The 22464-nt window shown below is 40.3% G+C and overlaps 1 protein-coding gene across 4 annotated transcripts in view; it reads left to right on the forward strand.

Annotated features, from left to right (window-relative positions):
• Window positions 1-22464, forward strand: part of Cd200r3 (CD200 receptor 3) — a 114770-nt gene that overhangs the window by 69358 nt on the left and 22948 nt on the right. For all 4 annotated transcript variants that reach the window (XM_011246035.1, XM_011246032.2, XM_011246030.3 and 1 more), the window contains one exon: window positions 13806-13947. In XM_011246035.1, coding sequence (XP_011244337.1) covers window positions 13806-13947 — 142 coding nt within the window. The remainder of the gene's footprint in view (window positions 1-13805; window positions 13948-22464) is intronic.

The raw sequence follows: 22464 nt of genomic DNA on the forward strand, positions 1-22464 counted from the left end.
GAAATTCTATATAACCTTTTGTCTTTATACTACAACCTTTTATCCATTACTATGCTTATCTCAAGACTAGTTTATATGCTCAACACTTGACTAGGGAGTGAAGATCCAATAGTTTAAAAGACATATGATATGCACTCACTGATAAGTGGATACTGGCCCAGAAGCTCAGAATACCCAAGATACAATTTCCCAAACACATAAAACTCAAGAAGAAGGAAGACCAAAGTGTGGATATTTCAATCCTTCTTAGAAGGGGGAAAAATACCCATGGAAGGAGTTACAGAGACAAAGTGTGAAGCCGAGACTGAAGGAATGACTATCCAGAGACTGCCTCACCTGGGGATCCATCCCAAATACAACCACCAAACCCAGATACTATTGTGGATGCCAACAAGTACTTGCTGACAGGAGCCTGATATAGCTGTTTCCTGAGAGGCTCTGTTAGTACCTGACAAATACAGTAGTAGATGCTCACAGCCATCCATTGGATAGAGCACAGGGTCTCCAATGGAGGAGCTAGAGAAAGTACCCAAGGAGCTGAAGGGGTTTGCAGCCCAATAGGAGGAACAACAATATGAATTAACCAGTACCCACAGAGATCCCTGGGACTAAACCACCAATCAAAGAAAACACATGGTGGGACTTATGGTTATAGCTGCATATGTAGCAGAGGATAGCCTAGTTGGTCATCAGTGGGAGGGGAGGGACTTGGTCCTGGGACTGTTCTATGCCTCAGTATAGGGGAATGCCAGAGCCAGGAAGCAAGAGTGGGTGGGTTGGTGAGCAGTGGGAGGGGGAAACTAGGAAAGGGGATAACATTTGAAATGTAAATAAAAATATTTTTAAAAGATAGGAAGGAGGTCATATTGTCAAAATGTTTTGTAAACATTTATGCTTATACTAGTAGATTTGTGCTGCTCTCAACTTTAGCCAGAAAAGCTTCTTTTTGCAGTGCTAGAGGTTAATACAGAGACTCACAACTGGTGAAAGTGCTAATAACAAATGACTGTGAGTTCTCAGCTCTAAGTGGGTTTAAATGAGTCATCTATGTCAACCTCTCCTCACTGAAGGCTTGAGGAACATAGCATAAGATTGGTTAGAAAGAATGTAAGAACTAAAGGAAGAAAAGGGGATCGAGAGTGAAATGCTGTCCTCAGGAAATGATGTGATGCCTATGCACATGAATTTACACAAGCTGTGGTTGTCTGTACAAGATCAGCACAAAATCAAGCCAGTCAAAATTACAGCACGGCTTGGGGGGGGGGGATCGAAAGGACTCCTAGCTAAGGGGCTATTGCAGCTGATATCTGTTTAAGGAGGGTTAATCTCCTTTTTCAGAGAGTGTCACCACTGGAAGGTTGGTTGCCCAGCACCCCAGATGGCCTCACTGCCATGCACTTATGGACAATACTAATTGAAGTCATGGTTTCTGTGTTAGTGTGTGTGTGTGTGTGTGTGTGTGTGTGTGTGTGTTGAGACAGAGTCTTACTAAATTACCCTGGTGGGCCTGTAACTCATTGTATAGACCAAGTTGACCTTGAACTCAGAGATCCACTTGCCTCCACTTCCCCCTGACCAAATACCCGAGTAAAGGTGTGTTCTACCATTCCCTGCTAGAGTCGTATTAATTCAAAAAAGAAAAAAAAAATAGAGAACATGAAGTTAGCAGGAAGATGCAGGTAAGAGCCCAAAAGGTAGTAGGGGGTGAATATGATCAAACTACATTATATGTATATAAACTTTCATAGACTAAATACATTTTATTTAATTAACAAACAAATGAAGAAGATCTCTGTTCAAGTACATCATAGTATAATGAGGGAAAGTAGATATTAAACAAAAATTGGTTCTTCCATTTATAATGAAACTAATGCTACATAAGAAAACTCAACAGCATAGAATGGTGGAAGTGCTTTACTGGTAACTGTGTTGATAAAACATTCAAGTTGACATCCCAGAAAAAAAATGATCATTTCTTAGATTAGAGGAAGATGAGGTCTGGTCCAATTAAAGGTAGAGAGGTGGAAATATTAATGCAATTGAGTATAAATCTGATAATGATACACAGTCTGTACTTGAGATATTCAAATAACAAGAGAGAAACTTTTGTTTTGTCTCATGGTTTTAATATTTTAGTTGATGCCCCAACCTGCTCCTTTGTTTTTGGCTAGCAGCAAACACATTTTGGTAGAAATGGTCTAACTTAGGAAAGTTTTTCTCTACATGGCTTGGCACTGAAAGAGAGGGATCATAAAGTCCAAGGGTTCTACTATCACCTTCAGGGGTGTGCTTCCAATAACCAGAAACCTCCCAGTGAGACTTATACACTTACTAATTTCACTCTCACTCTCTCTCTCTCTATGGTAATAATTTTGAAGCTAAGCCTTTAGAAGACATTTCCAATTAAAATTACAGGAACCAGTAATTTTAAGCACAAACCCTTAGATTATAATCCCTATCAGCAGCTCTGCCAAAACCCACATCTCAGACACACTACAATCTTTCAAACACAACAGCTCTGAAGCACTCATCCATTAAACCCACCCAAGTTAATAGTAATTCTCTCTAGGGGTTCCTACCACAAATATTAGCTTTTGCATAATCTTATAGCAATCACGTATTATTTTTATAATGAAATGGCATATTCTATAACAATGAACTTTATTTTTAAAGGAAAACAATCCAGGGGAAAATGATGTCTACACTGTGTGGCTGCCTAGTGTATATTTATTGGCATATGGTAAGTTGCCTGGCATAAAGCCTGGTACAGCCTAGGCTCCTAAGTGATTACTCCATTTTCTCACATTCACCTCCAAATCACCAGCACTGGGCATGATGCCTGGAATATTTCTCAATAAATATTTGTTGCATGAATCTGTAAGCAAACTTCCAACTAAAATTAAAGATATTAATGGTAAGGCTGCTGACCCTGGAAGTTACTACCTTTAAGAAAAAGGCAAAAACTTAACATCTTTTAGGGCCTAACGGCTCTTACTCAAACAGGCAATGATGTCAAAATAGTAAAGGCCTATTTACTGTCTCAGATCCTACTTTTAATCCTATCCTAATTAATTCAGGACCCACTTAGGTAAATAATGACAGATAATTGTGATTTTTGAACATTGTAAAAACCTTAATTGTCTTATGGAAAGACTCCTGGTCACAATTTTTATATTACAGACTGAAACATAACAGAATTGCAGACCTCAGGTCAGCTTACCTGGAAAAACTTGCATATTTACCATAATAGCCACAGATAACCTTTATGGGACTATATGGAACTATAATCTTATGCCTATCTTTGCTAATGATGAACTAATTCTTAGTCAAATGCATTTTTTTGGCTCTGAAGATTGTTATGCATATTTGAACCATCCAAGGAAGGGAAAATAGGGTTTGACTGAAATCCCAAAGTGCTCACATCCTTTTGTTTCCAAACTAATTCCAGACCTTCACTAACAGCACAGAAATCCTTTTATACTAAGATAATCTAGGGTTTGTCACATAATTTGTTTACTCAAACATGAGTTTACTTCACTTTAGTTCAAGAAACCTAGTCTTGATTATTTTCTTTCTGGATTCTTTCTCTTGGCCTAGGAAATAGAATATAAATCTCACGCCATCTTCATCCATTTCTTGACTGCTGTAACCCAGTGCTTTCCCTTAGGTTAGCAACTGCCCATCAGATACCACTTCTATGCAGCTTGTCTCACCGAGCAACATACCACTTCCTCCCTCTCTCACCCTGCTAGTCTGCCTTGTGGAAAGTAGCATTCTACCATGACCACAGGACCTACCCGCCTCTCCTCTTCTCACCCCATGTCACCTCTGCCATGTAAGTAATTAAAATCAAATGGTTTTAAGATGCTGGCACTTCCAACTCCAGCACAAGAAACATCTGGGGTTTTTATTAAGTCCACACAAGGTTCATAGGTCTTCAATTTGAAAGAAGAATAACACAAAAGGACAGCTAATATGTTTTTTAAAATTCCCTTAAAATTTAGTATTGTGGGTTGGTAGAGATCTGGAGAACACCATAGACTTGGTGGAGAAATTCTCCAAATATAAACAAGCTGTTTAATTTTCTTGTTTTGGAATATTTCTAGTTTTGCTTGAGAGTTGTTTTGTTCTGACTTTCTTCTGTATAGATACAGAAAAGTTAGTGCTTATGAAAGTTCAACTGAAAAGACAGTTCAAGGACCAGCAACCTAGAAAATGTGATGTAATTATAAAATTTGAAATAGCAAAACTGAGATTAATAGTCTATACATCGACTCTCAAAAATTAGGAAGCTGAAGCGAGAGAATTGTTGTCAGTTCAAGGCCAGCTTGGACTATATGTAAAGACCTTGTCTCAACAAAACAAAAGGAAATAAACAATAAATACCTGAATAGCTTTTTAATAGTATCTATGATCCCATATTTTGCCTATATGTGAAATGAGAAAAAAATGTCATTCTGTTCCAGTTTTAATGAGGTACTCTATAGCTTCAAACTGAGTACAGATGTGGTGGTTTTATGAAAATAGTCCCCATGGGCTCATATATTTAAATGTGTAGTCTTCAGTTGTTAGAACTGTTTGGGAAGGATTAGGAGGTGTGGCTTTGTTGAAAGACATGTGTTACTGGGGTAGTACTTGAAGGTTTAATAAGCCCACACTATTTCCAGTTAGCCCTCTCGATGGCTTGTGCTTCCAGCTAAAGATGTAAGCTCTCAGCTATGGCTCCATTCTTGCCTACCTGCTGCCATACTCTTCTCCATGATGGTCATGAAATCACTCTCTAAAACTATGATCCTTCTTAGAAGGGGGAACAAAATACCCATAGAGGGGAGGGAAGGGGAGGGGAGGGGGAAGGGGGAAGGGGGAGGGGAAGAGAAGAGAAGAGAAGAGAAGAGAAGAGAAGAGAAGAGAAAAGAAAAGAAAAGAAAAGAAAAGAAAAGAAAAGAAAAGAAAAGAAAAGAAAAGAAAAGAAAAGAAAAACTGTGAGCTCCCCAGTATGCCCTTTCTTCTCTAAATTGTCTTGGCCATGGTGTGATGTCACTGCAATTGAAAAGTAACTAATACAAGAGGTTTGATAAATTCCTTTACTAGTATCAGAGTTAAAGGGTCAATGTATTGTTGCAAAACTATTATGCTAAACATTGAGACGATCTGTTATACAGTACTATTAAAAACAATTATTTGTGAACCATGACTTTAGGGGGCAAAACAGATCTTGCAAACTGTACTGTGATTCAATTTGTTGATGAAAATGTGGCTTTCTTTTCAAAATCTCCCAGTATTTTCTGTCTTCCTTTGCATGTGTGTGTGTGTGTGTGTGTGTGTGTGTGTGTGTGTGTGTGTGTGTGTTTATAGCCAGATAAAGATCCTCCAAATTATATAATAGAAATTTTGTAGCAAAAAGAGAGAGGAGGGCTGGGGAGGTAGTTCAGTGGCAAAAAATCTTGATTAATATCTAAGAAGTTCTGGCTTCAACCGGCAAAGGTAAGGAAAGAAGATGGAAGGGGAAAGAAGAGAGAGGAAAAAGACAGAGAGTGAGAGGCGGGGAGAGAGAAAGGAAGAGAGAGGGAGAATGAGAAATAGAAAGAGAATGAGAAAGCAAGGAAGAACATGTTTTGTGAGTTCAAACCACCTTAAGGTTTCTTAGCACAAGTGCCATCCACACAGTAGAAGAGACAGCAACAAAATGCTGTGACTTCCTCGCCCTTTGGCATTTTCATAAACAGACTCCATGCCCTAACTTCTCCATGATCTCAACAAGGCTAACATCAAGCTTCTTGTGTTGACAATCCCCCTAAGAGGCATGTGTCCCCACTCTGAACCCTGGTTGGTTCCTGAGACTCTGGCTCTTCAGAGTCCTCATTTGCCAGAGCTTCCCATACAGTACCAACTGCTGTATCCAGACAAAAGTTACAAGCCTCCATGTCTTGCTCAACATCTGATTTGAAGCTGCAACAGCATGTTCTTTCAAGGCCTTTTGCTCAAAGGGTTGCATCCTGCAGTGTTCTCAGATGTCTGATTCTCATAAATGAGAATCAGTAGATAATCAAGTGATTTGAAACATCTTTATTGGTTTCTGTGTTTTCCTGTCTTACAACATGAGGAAGGCTGGGCCTGGATGATCACATCAACTAAACAACTAAAACCACAATACCTAACAGGAAATCCTGCATTTCTCTCCAAATGTGTGAAGCGCACAGTTGGGTGGCTATGGAAAACCTTCTCTAGGTTGGACTTGCACATTGATTCACGGTCTTCATTTTGTGGAGATTTTGATGAGAGATAGTTAGGTTCCTAAAAATTTTACTTGTTTTGTAGGTTTGGTGGTGTTCTGTTTTTATGATTCGCTGAGTTCTTGTGAACTCCGACCAGTTTGCTTAAGTGTGTTTCTGCTGTCAGCAGTCTTACACTGCCTAACAGGAAAAGAAACATGCCTTTAATAAGGCTTTTTAAGGATATCAATAAGCAATTGAAAGTGAGGTTTTCAAAATCTATACAAAGTTGTCATTGAGCCTATAACTATGCATCATGAGTGAGCACAAGAAGGAAAGAGAATGGCGAGAAGGAAAGATACACCTAGGTCAGGGTCTCTGATTTGAGATGTAGAAGAAATTGTGTCTGGTTTCCACTCTGGGGCTCATGTTTATCTAAGGAGCCTTGTGGGAAAAAAGGAGAAGCTGAGTGAGGACCCAGAATATGATAATTACCCATTGCTTGGAACAATGGAACACCATATGCAAGTTTGTTGAGGGAAAAGTTTTGATTAAATGAACTGGAAGAATATAAATAGCACAAAAGTCTATTGTTTGATTCAGTCTAGGAGAGCCCATGTAACGCATAAATAATAATAATAATAATAATAATAATAATGTAATACTATGTAGTAAGGATAGATTGGCAAGGTTGTATTCTTCTAGGTACAGCTCCATATGCCTTCAAAGTTACTCTGTACCTGTTCCTATTCATTTATTCTGATATTCATTTGTGTGTGTGTGTGTGTGTAAACACTTTCTTCCTTTGGGAGGCATGAACATTTACTTGTAGCTTTAATAAATACATATTTAAATAGGATACATAAAAAATGTTGAGCACTTGCCATAATTCTCATTCATTCGTTTTACCAAGTGCTCAACCTGCAATTTAAACATTATCTATCATCCATTTGCTTCAGTTAAGAAAAATTATGCTCAAAGATAGGAAGCAATTTCTTCACAATCACCACCCAGGAACTAGACCTTCAGTTCAGTCCTGGCCCTTCCCACCTTGTCAGCTCATCTGTGAGACTTGAGATAGGGTGTAAGCTCCCAGTGAGCATAAATAAAATGTAATCATTATCATTTCTACTGTGAATGAACAAAGATTAAAATGAGCTGACTCATGACCATGATTTTCAAGGTAAAACCCAACATTATCTTGGTAACAGGTGATGTGAGTTTTAAGAGTTTGCATTTGGTCCTGCATTGCTAATCAGCAGGTCAGAATCCATCATCTTATCACATAACGGGTCAAAAGCGGGATGCAGAATGGTGCCTACCAAACTTCTAGGGTTAACAACAAGTTGCTTTTAAGTTGCCAAGTCTACAACTGAAAAATAATCGACTTCCCTTCTCCATGTACAGATTACAGACATGGTTATTGTGACTCCTAGCTGAAAAATATTCTAATGTAATCTGTGTAAGGTTTTTAGTAAAGTGCGAGTGTCCGTGGCTGTAGCATACAAATGTTTTTTATAAAGCTGAGTAAGGAGATCTGCAATTGATTGAAATTGAAATCAAAATAAGTTCAGAGCTGGCTTTGAACCTACAAAGATGAGCCGAGAGTGAGCACATAAAGATCATAGAACGGGCTAGAAGGGAGAGGTTCTCCACACTGGAGAGTTTGGGCTCACTGCCTAGAGACCTAGGAAGGGGGGATTTTATCTAACACCAGCCAGCCCATGCTTTACAGAACAGAAAATGGCCAACCAATGAGACCACCAACTTTCCCCCACTAAGTTACATTCATATCCATCAGAAAACCCTTCTATATGCTTTAAGTATTGTTGAGGTGAAGTGGCCTATATTTCCCCTGCATAGAGTAGAATGTTGTTTTAATATTTTCCTGGTGACAATATTATGTGCTTTTGAAATGGAAGTTGTGACAGTGCCTGGTCATCCTTATAAGTCAGCAGAACAGTTAGGGTGGCAGCTTTGAGTTGCCCCAGTTTTGTTCAGAGACCATTCTTCTAAGTCTGTGTGTAGCTTTGCTATTGTCTGCAACTTCCTGTACTGACTCTATGGTCTCAGTTCTTTCTCTCCCCTGATAGTTAGGGTGTCTGATAGAGCCATATGTAGATTTTCCTGCTTGGTGAAGAGGTGGTATTATGAACTCATGTGTACAGAACAGACCTCTAAGTTAGATAATCCATGCCATGTACTAAAAGCATGTAGTCCACAGTTCAGAAAGCTCCAAGATATTTGAATGAAATGTGTATTTTTGGGTTCCTATGTTGCTACAGCAGGAGGTTACACTCAGTAAGCTTAAGAAGTACCTTTTTGGTGCTTTCTAGAAAGGAAAATTTGAAAGAGGCTAGCAGCAATTCTTTTTGAGCTGGAGGCTTGATGCAGCCTTGTAAGTCTGGTCTGTTTTACAAGAACAGGTTCTTAGAGGCCACACCCTGTCTTTCAGAGGCAGATTATCAGCTTCCACAGAGAATAGCTCCTTCCTTCCTGTATGTACTTCAGAAGGCATCAGCATCAGTTTAGTTTATACTTCTGTCTTCTGATTCATTATTACTGCAACACATGTTTTCTCTGACTGTGCCCTTAGGGCTGTGTGAAGATGCATTCACAACTGAGCCAAGTATGGAACAGTAATAGAGGCTGAAATAGAATCAATAAACTCTTACAAGAGGTATACCTACCACGATGGGACTTTAACTGTGTGGCCTAGCACCGTGCAATTTGCAGTTGGAAGCCAGCATCTGTCTTTATTGGCTGATGCCTATGTCATTGCAATTGTTCAGGGGTGTGTGTATTCAATGTGGGTGCAAAGTTACCCTCTGAAGCTAAGCTGGTACGGTGTAAATGGACACTATGAACTGCCTTCAGAAAAAAAACCAAAAGATTTCTATAAATGTGACCACATAGAAAGTATAAAAGCAAACAAGTTCAAGATGTAAATGGAAGGAGTTAAGGGCTGAAATGTAATCAGAAGCAAGAGAGTGCACACCTAGGCAAGTGCACGTGTGCATGGGTTTGTTTATTTTCCTGATTGGGAATTGCGCTGCTTAGTTATCGTCAGGTTGACAAAAACCACAGTAAGCTGAAAAGAGGAAAACTCAGGTGAGAAATGCCTCCATCAGATTGTCCTGTGGGCGTGTCTGTGGCCATTTTCTTAATTGATGGTTGATGTGAGAGTGTCCAGCCCACTGGGGCCCATGCCATCCCTGTGCAAGTGGGTCTGGGATATATAAAAAAACAAGCTGAGCAAGCTGTGGCGGTCAATCCAGTAAGCAGCATTTCTCCATGGCTTGTTTCAGGTTCTGCCTTCAGGTTCCTGTCTTGTGTTGCTGCTCTGGCTTCTCGGTGATATACTATAGGCTGTAATCCAGATAAACCCTTTATTTGCTTTTGGTCAGTGTTTTAAGACGGGAACAGAGAAGAAACCAAAACAGGAATATTGTTTATTTATTAGCACATAGTTCAATACTTGAACTTCCTAAGCCATATTTAGTGATTCTGTTTTAAAATTAACATCAGAGGACCCAGGTTCAGTTCCCAGCACCCACATAGCACCTCACAGCCATTTGTAACTCCGTTTCCAGGCTATCACATGGCTTCTCTCTTCAGTGGGGACCAGGTACATACATGGTTCACAAACATGCATGCAGGCAGAAAATGTATACACAAAAAATTTTAAAATAAACAAATCTTTAACGAAAAGATACTTAACTTCTCAGTTACATAAACTGATATTCTGAGGTCTAAAATGTTCAAGTTAAAAGATTTGGAGTATTTATAAAAATTTGGGTACTTCAGTGAAGTGTTTGCACATGGTATATGCTTCTAATCTAAGCACTCAGGAGATTACAGCAAGATGATTAATATCATAACGAGACTACAACGTGAATTTGGTGATAACCTTTGCAACAGATCAAGACCAAATCTCAAAAAAAAAAATTTATAAAGATTCATATCCTTGAAAGTGATCCAAGAAATACCCTTGCCAATAAGTAATTCTCTGTTTAATGTAATTTCTCTACGAGGTTTCTTTTATTTTCAACAACTGATTAGTGAGTATAAATGTTAGATAAGTGTGTGTTTTAAATGATGAATTTTTAAAATCATTATATGTGTACAAGTGTTTGCCAGCCCATGTGTATGTGTATTATATATGTGCCTGATTCAGAGGCCAGAAGAGGGCATTGGGTTCTTTAGAACTGAAGTTACAGATGGTTGGGAGTCCACGTGTAAGTCCTGGGAACTGAATTTGGGTCATCTGCAGGAACAGCAAGTACTTTCAACTGCTGAGCCATCTCTCCAGCCCCAACTATAGTTTAAAAGTTGTTTTTGAATGAGGAGACAGTGTGTGGGGAACTAGGAAATAACCTTGCTATAGCCATCTCTCCCCCCAAAATTCATGTGGGAAACAACCGTAGAGGGAAAGGCCAGCAATTCAAGTTTGGTTATGTAAATTTTTACCCTAAAGTTCAATAGTGTGTCCTGACAAGACAGGCAAAGCATGCAGAGGTGTCTGCTTCATTTAGTGAAGGCTTTCCACCCCAACCCCCACATCCAACACCCCGTATCCCCCACATCCCGGCACCTCTTTGAGTTCAAGTCAGAGCCTCTGACTTCACTGTTGTACCACGCTGATGACAAGGAAGGAAGACACAAAAGCCTCCCTACCAAGGAAAGGGGAGAGGCAGCCTGCAACATCTTAAGTTCTATGGGACATTAGTATCTAAAATGAGCCAGGAAACAATCAATTTCCTGGCCATCCATCGTGCCATATGTGTAGAAGAAAGATTTTCGACACAAACAAACAAAAACAATACACCAGTAAAGAGACTGCAGTCTTTTGGGGGTGGTCCACTAAAAGCTACTGTTGGCATGCCTGGATGGTTGCCTTGGCCTATGGGTTGATATGAGGGGCGTGGCAGCAATGAGATGGAACCAGAGGCCTGGAGCTCCCCCTAGGGGCTAAATCTATTCTACCCTGAGTGACCCAAAACTGCACTAGTTAGAAAGTGGACTGCTCACATGTACTCACTGATAAGTGGATATTAGCCTAGAAACTTAGGATACCCAAGATATAAGATACAATTTGCTAAACACACGAAACTCAAGAACAAAGAACAAAGTGTGGACACTTTGCCCCTTCTTAGAATTGGGAACAAAACACCCATGGAAGGAGTTACAGAGACAAAGTTTGGAGCTGTGATGAAAGGATGGACCATCTAGAGACTGCCATATCCGGAGATCCATCCCATAATCAGCTTCCAAACGCTGACACCATTGCATACACTAGCAAGATTTTGCTGAAAGGACCCAGATAGAGCTGTCTCTTGTGAGACTATGCTGGGGCCTAGCAAACACAGAAGTGGATGCCCACAGTCAGCTATTGCATGGAGCACAAGGCCCCCAATGGAGGAGCTAGAGAAAGTATCCAAGGAGCTAAAGGGATCTGCAACCCTATAGGTGGAACAACAATATGAACTAACCAGTACCCCGGAGCTCGTGTCTCTAACTGCATATAAATCAGAAAATGGCCTAGTCGGCCATCAGTGGAAAGAGAGGCCCTTTGGTTGTGCAAATTTTATATGCCTCAGTACAGGGGAACGACAGGGCCAAGAAGTGAGAGTGGGTGGGTGGGGGAGTGGGTGGGGGAGCGTGTGGGGGACTTTTGGGATAGCATTGGAAATGTAAATGAAATAAATACCCAAATAAATAAATAAATAAATGAAAGAAAGAAAGTGGACTGCTCAAGTCTAAAACCAAGGAGCCAGAATCCTCAGTGCTGACCATGGAAGCTGTTTCAAGATTCATTTGACAGCAAAATACTTTATATTTCACAATGAAATTTAATTTATTTGTGTGTATTTGTGTCTGTGTGTGCTCATGTGAGTAGGTGTGTGTATGTGTATGAGCACTGGCATGTAGAGGTAGAAGAGATTATTAGATTCCCTCAGGGATTGAGTCACGCACCTTTGCAGAAAGCCAAGCTGTTTATGTGGGTGCTAGAATCCCATTCTGTCATCATGATTGGAGAGCAAGCATTTGTAAATGCTGAGCCAACTCTCCATCTCCCCAAATACCTTATTTTTTTATGATAGACATATTCATACTTTAGAGTAACAAGACATAGCCCAGTTTTCCATCAAGACTGTAGTATATTATAATAATCTAAAAGCATTATAATGTATAGTAATGTAGGCATGTCAGGGTACACACTTCCTACTAGGAGCGGTGTAAAGTACATGACCTGTCAGTTTCTCTAAAATACTAAACTTCTGAACTCTGACTTGTGGTGCCTGGCCCCAATCAGATAAGGGCCTGGGTGCCTGTGTTTCATGTCGCTTCCTGCCACATGGGCCTCAGTGACGATGCAACGATTCCTGTGCTGTATACATTGAACAAGTGTCCTTTTATCTCCGTGGTTTGGTTTGTGTTGTAATAAGATGGTCATATTACACATAAAAAGCAGCGTGTACCTCACTTGATAGCAACAGACAATGGATGGCCCCTTAAAGGTCATTTAACCACTAGCTTCTGGGCCCTTAGCTACAAGGAAGCTGTGGTATCAGACACTGAAAATTAGTTTTTGAGGTTCTTCATTTTATACTCACACTTGGACAGTTTAAAGCCTACCTGCAACCCAACTGGATTCACATACTTTAACCACAAATAATTAAGGACATTTTGAGGTTGTAAAGTTAATTGAAAAGAATTAAGACAATAAATATCTTTCCTGATATGAGCTCGGTATTGTATGAAGATTTCGGTCATGGATCTGTCAACAGTTCACAAGGATCCTAGAGCCTAGAATAAGACTTTCTAAAGAATATTTACACCCAAAACAGACACCAAAGGGGGATTGGTAAATAAAATATCTCTTCAGTTTATTTTAAAATGAAACCTTCCTTTCAGGGGATATTTCTACTAACACTCACAAAATTATTGTTTGCTGGAATGTACCACAAAGAAAGCTTACAGCTCCTGGTGATTGACAGGTAGTTTTTGGTTGCTGGGTGATTTCAAGGATGTTAAAATCAACTTTTAAAGGTAAAACCGACACACCCTGGGATTCTGACACTTGGGAGACATGGGAGGATTTCTGAACATTTGTGGGTAATCTAGTCTACATAACAAATTCAAGGCTAGGCAAGGACAAGTGGTGAGATTGAGTCTCAATATATAATGAACACAAAGATTCAAATAATGAATTACATAAAAATTAAGGAAAGAGTAAGATGTTAAGATCAATTTAAAGAGAATCTGAAAAACAAACATAGGCATAGGCAATCATCAATACAAAACTGAACTTGTTCATTGATGTAGAACTATTTAATAGCTATCAGGCAATGAACTGTAATAGAACCGTCTTTCAACAATAAAAGTTCTGCTGAAAAGAAACAATTTAATTCACCGGCTGCCAAACAAGAGTGGTTGTGAAACGTTGGACTCAACTTCACCTCTCAGAGGATAGGACTTACAGATTTGTTGTTAGTTATGTTGTGTTTGTCTTAATTCTTTGAGAATTCATGCATTCATATGATGTGTTTTGTCCATATGCACCCTCTCTCCAACTTCACCTCCTCCTAGGTTCATGCTTCAACCTCCTAACTTCACATCTCCTTATTTTAATAACCCACTGAGTTCAACTTATGCTAATGACTGTGAAGACATCCACTGGACTGTGGTCAACCCATCAGGAGCCACATCTTTAAAGAAAGCTACTTATAAGGTGAGAAAAATAAGAGGTTTTAAAGCTTAAAGATAGAATTAAGTTTACTAATCTATTGACTTTAAGATACAAAACATTTATTGGGTTATCCAAGAGGAACCAGTGTAAAGTAGGGTAGTTTTATATTCACTCCCCCCCACCTTGGGTCTGTGTAGCGCATTAGGGAAGAAGAACATACGAACTTATACACTAAACATGGGAAGCACATGAATTCAGCACAAGATCCAAAGAGGCCATGGTGGCCCAATCTGATCCAGAGCTAAGCAAGAGACAAGTTTTAGCTTCCAGGGCAATGGAAGTGACCTAAGACTTCGAGGGTGGAATGGGGTGTGCACGAAGAACAAAGCAATCTCCTTCTACAGATGAAGTATTCCAAGGCCAACTCTCAGACTCCAGTCTCCAAAAAAATCTTCTCTGGGCAGACAGGATATATCACTGACTATGTAGTGGTGTGCAGTTTCTCTGACTAGCCATCTTGATATAAGTCAAACCAATGTATCTCTCAAGATGTATTTTGGGGTTTCATGATAACCACAAAGACCTTTTGAAGTGAAAAGGGGGTCATAGGTGTTCTCAGAGATAGATAGATAGATAGATAGATAGATAGATAGATAGATAGATAGATAGATAGGAAGAAGAGATTTGAACTTACTGCACTGCTCACTCTGGATATGTAGAAAGAATTCAAGAAATGCCAGTGGCCTTGAGAAACAAGAAGCTGGATTTTCTGTACTTAATTTAAGCATAATGAGACCCATTGTAGACTCTGTCATTCAGAGGTGTAAAGTAACATATTTGTGTTGTTTTACTCTACTCTGCTTGCAATGTGAAGGCCTAGAAAATTCAACACCGAGGTCCTTTGAACTAAAGAAAAATGGAAGGGTTTTAGGTCACTCTGGACTCTCTGCTCCCAGGTCTGGTCATAAAGAAATTCTCTGCTCCAAACTTTGTCTCTGTAACTCCTTCCATGGACCATCTAGAGACTGCCATACCCGGGGATCCATCCCATAATCAGCCTCCAGACACTGACACCATTGCATACACTAGCAAGATTTTGCTGAAAGGACTCAGATATAGCTATCTCTTGTGAGACTATGCTGGGGCCTAGCAAACACAGAAGTGGATGCTCACAGTCAGCTATTGGATGGAACACAGGGCCCCCAGTGGAGGAACTAGAGAAAGTACCCAAGGAGCTGAAGGGGTCTGCAACCCTATAGGTGGAACAACAATATGAACTAACCAGTACCCCCCCTCCCAGAGCTCGTGTTTCTAGCTGCATATGTATCAGAAAATGGCCTAGTCAGCCATCATTGAAAAGAGAGGCCCATCTGTATTGCAAACTTTATATGCCTCAGTACAGGAAAATGCCAGGGCCAAGAAGTGGGAGTGGGTGGGTAGGGGGGTTGGGGGGGTAGGGGGGACTTTTGGGATAGCATTGGAAATGTAAATGAAGAAAATATCTAATTAAAAAAAGAAATTCTCTGAATTTCTCTTGAAAATAGACCATATGAAGTTCATTTCAGATGGGTTCTGCCTTAGCCATTGGGAAGAAAGAATACTTTTAGGGGGGAAGAAATGGCCTCCTCATTCCTTCCCAGGCTTTTTGCCCATGATACAATCTAAATTGGCATAGAGCATATTGTCAGGAGAGAAAACTGTTTAGGTGCCTTCATGCATGCAAGAGTTCCACAAAATATAGGATTTGAAGACATGTCTGATGATGGAAGCTGAAATATAGAAAGAAGTAGTGGTGGTGGTGGTGGTGGGATGTGTGTGTGTGTGTGTGTGTGTGTGTGTGTGTGTGATCTGAGGGCTGTGGTCATGAGTTATAAGAGAGGGAGGGGAGGGAGGGAGGGAGGGGAGGGAGAGAGTAGTAGAATATTTATGTAGGTTAAAAAGTATTTTAGGTAATAACAAAATCGATAATTGTCATGGTGTCAACCAACCTCTCTCTAGTTTTCTGCCTGTCACCCAAGTTCATCTTCCCTAATGAGTGTTAATGTTGGGACTGAGAATTCCTGACTGTGAGTTTGTTTAGAGGGCAGCTCTCTCTAAGTGAATACGGAGAGTTTGGAGAAAATTCTTTCTGAGTCTGGTGTTCCCCATAGGACCTCAGAGTATTGGGTGGTATCCTTTCCTACAGGACAGGAATCAAGGCAGCCTGGTTGAATGTCCCTCAGCTTGTCACCATTTGTCATAGCCTTTCATCCAATAACACGTCTACACTACTGTCCATTCTTAGATGAATCTAAGCATAGACACTTATGTAGGGTGCTGTGCTCCATAAAACTTTGGTTATGATAGGGGTTAGAGAAACGATAAACGATGGCTCAACAGCTAAAGCCGCTTGCTACTTCTTTAGAGGACTTGCATCTGTTTCGCAATAGCCACATCAGGCAGCTCACAATCACCTGTAACTCCAGTTCCAGGGGATTTGATATCCCTTTCTTGCCTATGTGGTACTTATGTAGACAATCCAGTGCACACACACACACACACACACACACAAAACCCTTTATATTTTTTAACCTTTTGATTCAATAAATACAGCATATTTTTCTCTTGTTAGCTTGTCCTTTGTTGTAGGATATTGACCACAAGTCTATGCTAGGAGAATAACAGAACCCCCAATCCCACTCCCACTCCCAACCCCCTATGGACTGTGATAACTTGTCACTGTAAGGCAAGCTACATGAGAGAATTGAGGCAACAAGAGAAAGGGAAAGAACCCATCTTGCCTCTGGATCTTAAGTCTCTTGTTGGCTGAGAGTCAAGAATTTCAACACAGCTGATGAAATTTCCTGCCAAGTGCTATCCTCTTTTTATTCTGAGAAAGTTGCACAAACAAGGTTCCATCCATGTTAGCTACCAAACATATGTCTTGAGTCTTGGAGATCCATGTATAGTAAGAACTCCTTTGACCTTTGCGATTGAGGGTTTATCTTATTAGCTCCCCACTCTTATCTGAAAACTTGAGTGATTTGGCCAATAAATGCTTTATAATCTCATTTACAAGAAAACTCCACCTTCCTTAAATAAGCATACCCAAAACATCATTTTTTACTTAAACCTTAGTTTAGCTATAGATTAGATGGTTTTTAACAGTGCAATTCAAAAGCCAAACATTCTATGGAGAAACAGACACAGTCTTGTTGGGACATAGATCTCATGCTCTTTGTCACTGCAGAAATAGTATGTACCAATCCCTTGAATGCACACTCTTGTCTTTTATGTCAAGTTTATCTTGAAATTGTGTATATGTATTTGTGTGTGTGTGTGTGTGCGTAGCTAGATCCTGGTTCCACCTGAGTGGTGGGCCTGGCAGCGACTCAGCAGGCTGCAGAGATGGCAGAATTGAGTTGGGTTTCCTGCTGTCTCTGACCTTTGAAGGAGAAGAAAATGAGTAGGACATTGAGTAACCCATCTGACCATGAGTAGGGCATTGAGTAACCCATCTGACCATTTCAAAGAGCTTTACTCACCCCTTCCCCTGCCCGAGAAAGCACCACATTTTGTCAACAACAATATGAACTAACCAGTACCCCCAGAGCTCCTGTCTCTAGCTGCATATGTAGCAGAAGGTGGCCTAGTCGGCCATCATTGGGAAGAGAGGCCCCTTGGTCTTGCAAACTTTATCTGCCTCAGTACAGGGGAATGCCAGAGCCAAGAAGTGGGAGTGGGTGGGTAGGGGAGCAGGGCGGGGAGGGGTACAGGGAACTTTCAGGATAGCATTTGAAATGTAAATAAAGAAAATATATAATAAAAAAGAAATGTAAATGAAGAAAATATCTAATAAAAAATTGAAAAAAAAAGAATTTTAAATCCTTAAGTTGTTTTTTTTTTCAGTGTTTACAACCGATGATGTGTAATAGTGTATGTTCATGAGGGTACCTAAAATGTTCATCAAATAGGAAAATGGCCAGCCTAGAAAAAAAGAGAAATAGTTAAAAATACTTGAGTAAAGCTATGAGCAAATCTAGTAACTTCCTTGGACTCTAACAGTTGCAAGGTTTTATTGCTTCACAGTAAACATTATGATCGTACCTAGACAGCTGCCAAGTAACACTGTCTAAGGCCTGAGCCAGGTCAGGATTGAATTTATTGCGTTAGAGCAGGTCCCTAGGGTGATTCTATTCTGAATTCTGAGTTTTCAGCCAACAACTTGGGACCTTTTTGTTGTTCTGCAAATCCCCACCACACTTCAGAAGCATGTCAGCTTTTACCAGATGACTTTTAACTAGATGTGAATTCTGTGAAGCAAATAGTTCTCCTCTCCACTGCTTGAGGCAATTTTCTCTCCCTGGATGGCTTAATAAATAGGAGGGTCACACACAGGAAAGTGTCTCAAGTACTTGTGAGACAGGTTCCTACTGTGCTTTTCCTTCCTGGGTGACTTTGTTGGAAGTGGTTGCTGTGGAGACAAGTCCCTTTTGAATTCTCTAAAATCAAAGTTTATACTTGTTCTACCTCCAGTTCTTGCCCTGGTGTGGAGCTTTGAGTAATAATGGCCCCTCTAGGCTCATATATTTAAATGAATCTTTGGTAGGATTAGAAGGATTAGGAAGCCTCACTGGAGGAAGTGTCACTGACGGTGGGCTTTGATGTTTCAAAAGGCCATGCCAGACTACTCTGCTCTCTCTCTCTCTCTCTCTCTCTCTCTCTCTCTCTCTCTCTCTCTCTTCTCTTCTCTCTCTCTCTCTCTCTCTCTCTGCCCATGGATTAGCATGTAGAACTCTGTTACTTCTCTAGCACCATGTCGGCCTGATTTCCCCATTTGCCATTTTCAATTTCTCTCAAGGATTCACAATTTTAAGGTTTGTATAATTTCCTTATGGTTCTGGGAAGCTTTTGATATTAGTAGATACTTTTACTAGTATACTTTTATACTATAAGTAATATAATAAAAGTATATTTTATTAGTTAACTCTCAGAGGCCCTAAAGCCAACTATTCAGACAAACATAGAAGCATGCTCAATGATTATGTTGGGTAAGATACTGACATGGCTACACATTCATAGGATCAATTGAAGCCAAATGTTTAGGGAGAAAATGGTTATCACATTCCAATTAACTTTCACCTGCAATTTTCTTTTAAAGGATGCTTCTTAACTTATGGATTGACAGTCTCACACATGCATATGCAAAGCCTTTTGATCACACTCATCACCCACTACCTTCTCATATCCCCTCCCACTGGAACCTTTCTTTCCACCACATTCCCTCTATCTTCTAGGTCTTTTCTTTTCTTAATGACATCCTGTTTTGTTTTGGGTTTTTTTAGTGTTGTTTGCATATTTATGGATGGATGAGGGGTGAGGGGTGATTTACTGAACCATGAGCAACTTATTGGTGGGGTAGCAACACCACCAATGAAGATGACTTCTCCCCTGGCAACCATTAAAGACCAATAGCTCCTCTCCTAAAGGTTGACTTGTCTTCCTTCTCCCGCCCATCCATACTGAACTGTTAATGAGCTGGGCATTATCTACAATTTTCAGTATCTGATCATCATCCTGGGTCCTTCATTAATTCAGAGAGATAGCATAAGGCATGGAGAAAGTAGGGGGATTTTCTTCTGTAAATGGACTATTGCTCCCTAATACCTTAGGGAGGAAAAGAAAGAAATATCTGTGTAAACTAGCTCGGTTTTTCTTTTTGGTGTGATTACCTACCTTGAACTTGATTTTATGAGAGTCAATTTCTAAAAGGGACTGGATAAATTTTCTGCTTTTAAAACAAATAAGGGCTCAAAATTCACAAAATCTATGCAAAGCTACAGAAAAAAAAAACTGTTTCAGAACTCCTGAATTAGGTGGTCAGTTGTAATAGAGAAACTTCACACAAGTTTCAACAACATAGGCGGGAAAGGGGAAGAAGACAACCCAGGGAAGAAGAAGAAGAAATATAATCCCCCAAATGAAAATGGAATTGAAACCAATGTCAAGTTATTAACATGTAGAGAAAGTGACTCACTCAGAAGATGGGTGCTGCGATCTTCTAAAAGAGTAGCAACTACTGACCCTCCTCAGACCAACTAACTACTGGCTGCTTTGCTGACCTCTTCGGGAATTGACATTAGCCAAAGAAATCTATTGAGTGTTGCTGGTGGCTTTGAAGTTAGGTTGCATACAGGCTAAGCTTTTAGAAGAGGAAGGGGTACCCGAGAAGCGAACATTGGCTACAGATATGGCTTTAAAGTGCTTCAGACCACGATTTACATGCCAGAACTTGAGAGCTATGGCAAGAGAGGAAGTGTAGCCCATAGGAATAAACTATGTTTGACAGAAATCCGTTCAAAGGGGGGTTTTATCTAATATATGAAGGAGAACAAGAAGGGGGGAAATACAAAGACAATGCTCTAAAATAAGTCTGCTGATAACTGATACAACTTTGGGGGAAATTGCTACAAAGAAAGGAAGCACTTATTCCAGTAAGAAAATACCAGGGAAGGAATCAGCAGGCACATCCATGGTCCCTCTTACTCTACATTCCTTCACATAGAGGATGGGTGCGCACACATGAACAGTACTTGTCTGAATCATAGGCGGTGGCAGTGATTTTGTGAACGTCACCAAAGGCAAAAGAATGAGGTTTATGGTGAGAAATAAAGAGCTAAAATAAGACTGCTTTGGCTTATTCTGCCACCCTGGAGAAGAAAGTGACAACTCTTGGTTATATTTATAATGTGTGTGTCAACACCCAGTAATGTGGCTTTCGGGTATCTGTCTCAGTGAGAGTAAAACACAGTCATTAGAACCAGCATGGAAGTAGAAATGACCTCGTGTATGAATGGAGCTGTAGATGATACTGAGGCAAAACAACTAAGATACTGAAGAAAATGCTCATAGCGTGATATCAATTTTATAAATATAAATATATATATGGAGCTGAAGGGGTCTGCAACCCAATAGGTGGAACAACAATGTGAACTAACCAGTACCCCCAGAGCCCATGTCTCTAGCTGCATATGTAGCAGAAGATGTCCTAGTTAGCCATCATTGGGAAGAGAGGCCCCTTGGTATTGCAAACTTTATATGCCCCAGTACAGGGGAGTGCCAGGGCCAAGAAGTGGGAGTGGGTGGAGTGGGTGGGTAGGGGAGCAGGGCAGGGGGAGGGTATAGGGAAGTTTCGGGATAGCATTTGAAATGTAAATAAAGAAAATATCTAATAAAAAAACAATTATATTATTCTTAAAAATGTATCCATATGGAAAACCATGCAGCTTTGGGAAGTACACTTACTAATGCATACATAACTCCACTAGGCAGGTGAGGACATGAAATTTGTCCAATTCTATTTCTTAACTTAGGACTCTTTTTCTCTTGCATATCAGCTGGCTTGCATTATTTGCAAGTAATGATATAATTCTTATTTGCAAATAGTGATATAGTTCTTAGTGACTGCAGTCGAGTCTACACACGATTCTCTCTAGTCATGTGCACAGGCGAGGCTGAAGCACGGGGGAAAGTTGAACTTCAATCAGCAGTGTCTGGGCAGTGGAGGGCAGGGGCTGGCTAAAGCAATCCTTATCTCAGGTTCATTTTGTCTGTTCAATGTTTATTTGTGTCTCTGAAACAAGGAACAGAACCCTCCTTACAGTATTCCAAATTCAACAGGGGAAAGCTATTAAGTGATTGGATGGTGATGTGCTGCGGAGGGAGGGAGGCCTCTTTGTTGGCAGCCCCAGGCCTGAGAGCAGCATCAAGAGTTGGCTGAGGACTTTGGGAAGGAAAACTCATTTCTGGGACAAAGGAAGGCAACCATGTGAGCTTTTGTTGGGGACTGTTTTGGCCACCTGACTTGATGGATAATAAAAGATGTAAAAATCTTATGTTTTCTCTCACTTAGAAAGAGGGTAGACTTAATTGCATGTGTGTGTGTTGTGTGTGTGTGTGTGTGTGTGTGTGTGTGTGCCCTTGGAGGCAAGAAGAGGGTGCCAAATCCCTTGGATCTGGAGTTACAGACCGTTGTATGATACCTAATGTGAATCTCTTGTTAGGGCAAAAAGCACTGTTAACTGTTGAGTCATTTCTCCAGCCCCCAGATTTTGTACTAAATGCATTTTTTTTACATTTATCTACTTATTTATTGTGTGTGTGTGTGTGTGTGTGTGTGTGTGTGTGTGTGTGTGTGTATGTGTGTGTGAGCACCTGTGGTGATCAGAAGACAACTTGTGGAAGTTCAGTTTCTCCTACCACCATGTGAGTACTGGGAATCCAACTCAGGTAGTCAGTTTTAATGGTAACTTGTCAGGAAGTTTCAAACCTTTCATTTCTTTCTCCCTTTCCCTTATCTCTCAACTCTTCCCATCACCTCCCTTTTCATTTCCTCCCATCCTCATCTTACTCTTTCTTTCTCTACCCTTTCCCCCTTCTCACCTCCTGTAAACAGCTCATTTTGTTTACTTGCCTACTATAGTTCAAGTTTGGTGGGCATGTTCCTTACTTTCCCATTCTTTGTCTGCTTTTTAAATAATATTTTGCATATAGCTTTTCTCAATAAAAATTTGCTAAGTT

The sequence above is a fragment of the Mus musculus genome, chromosome 16, assembly GCF_000001635.26.
Source record: "Mus musculus strain C57BL/6J chromosome 16, GRCm38.p6 C57BL/6J".
Lineage (NCBI taxonomy): Eukaryota > Metazoa > Chordata > Mammalia > Rodentia > Muridae > Mus > Mus musculus.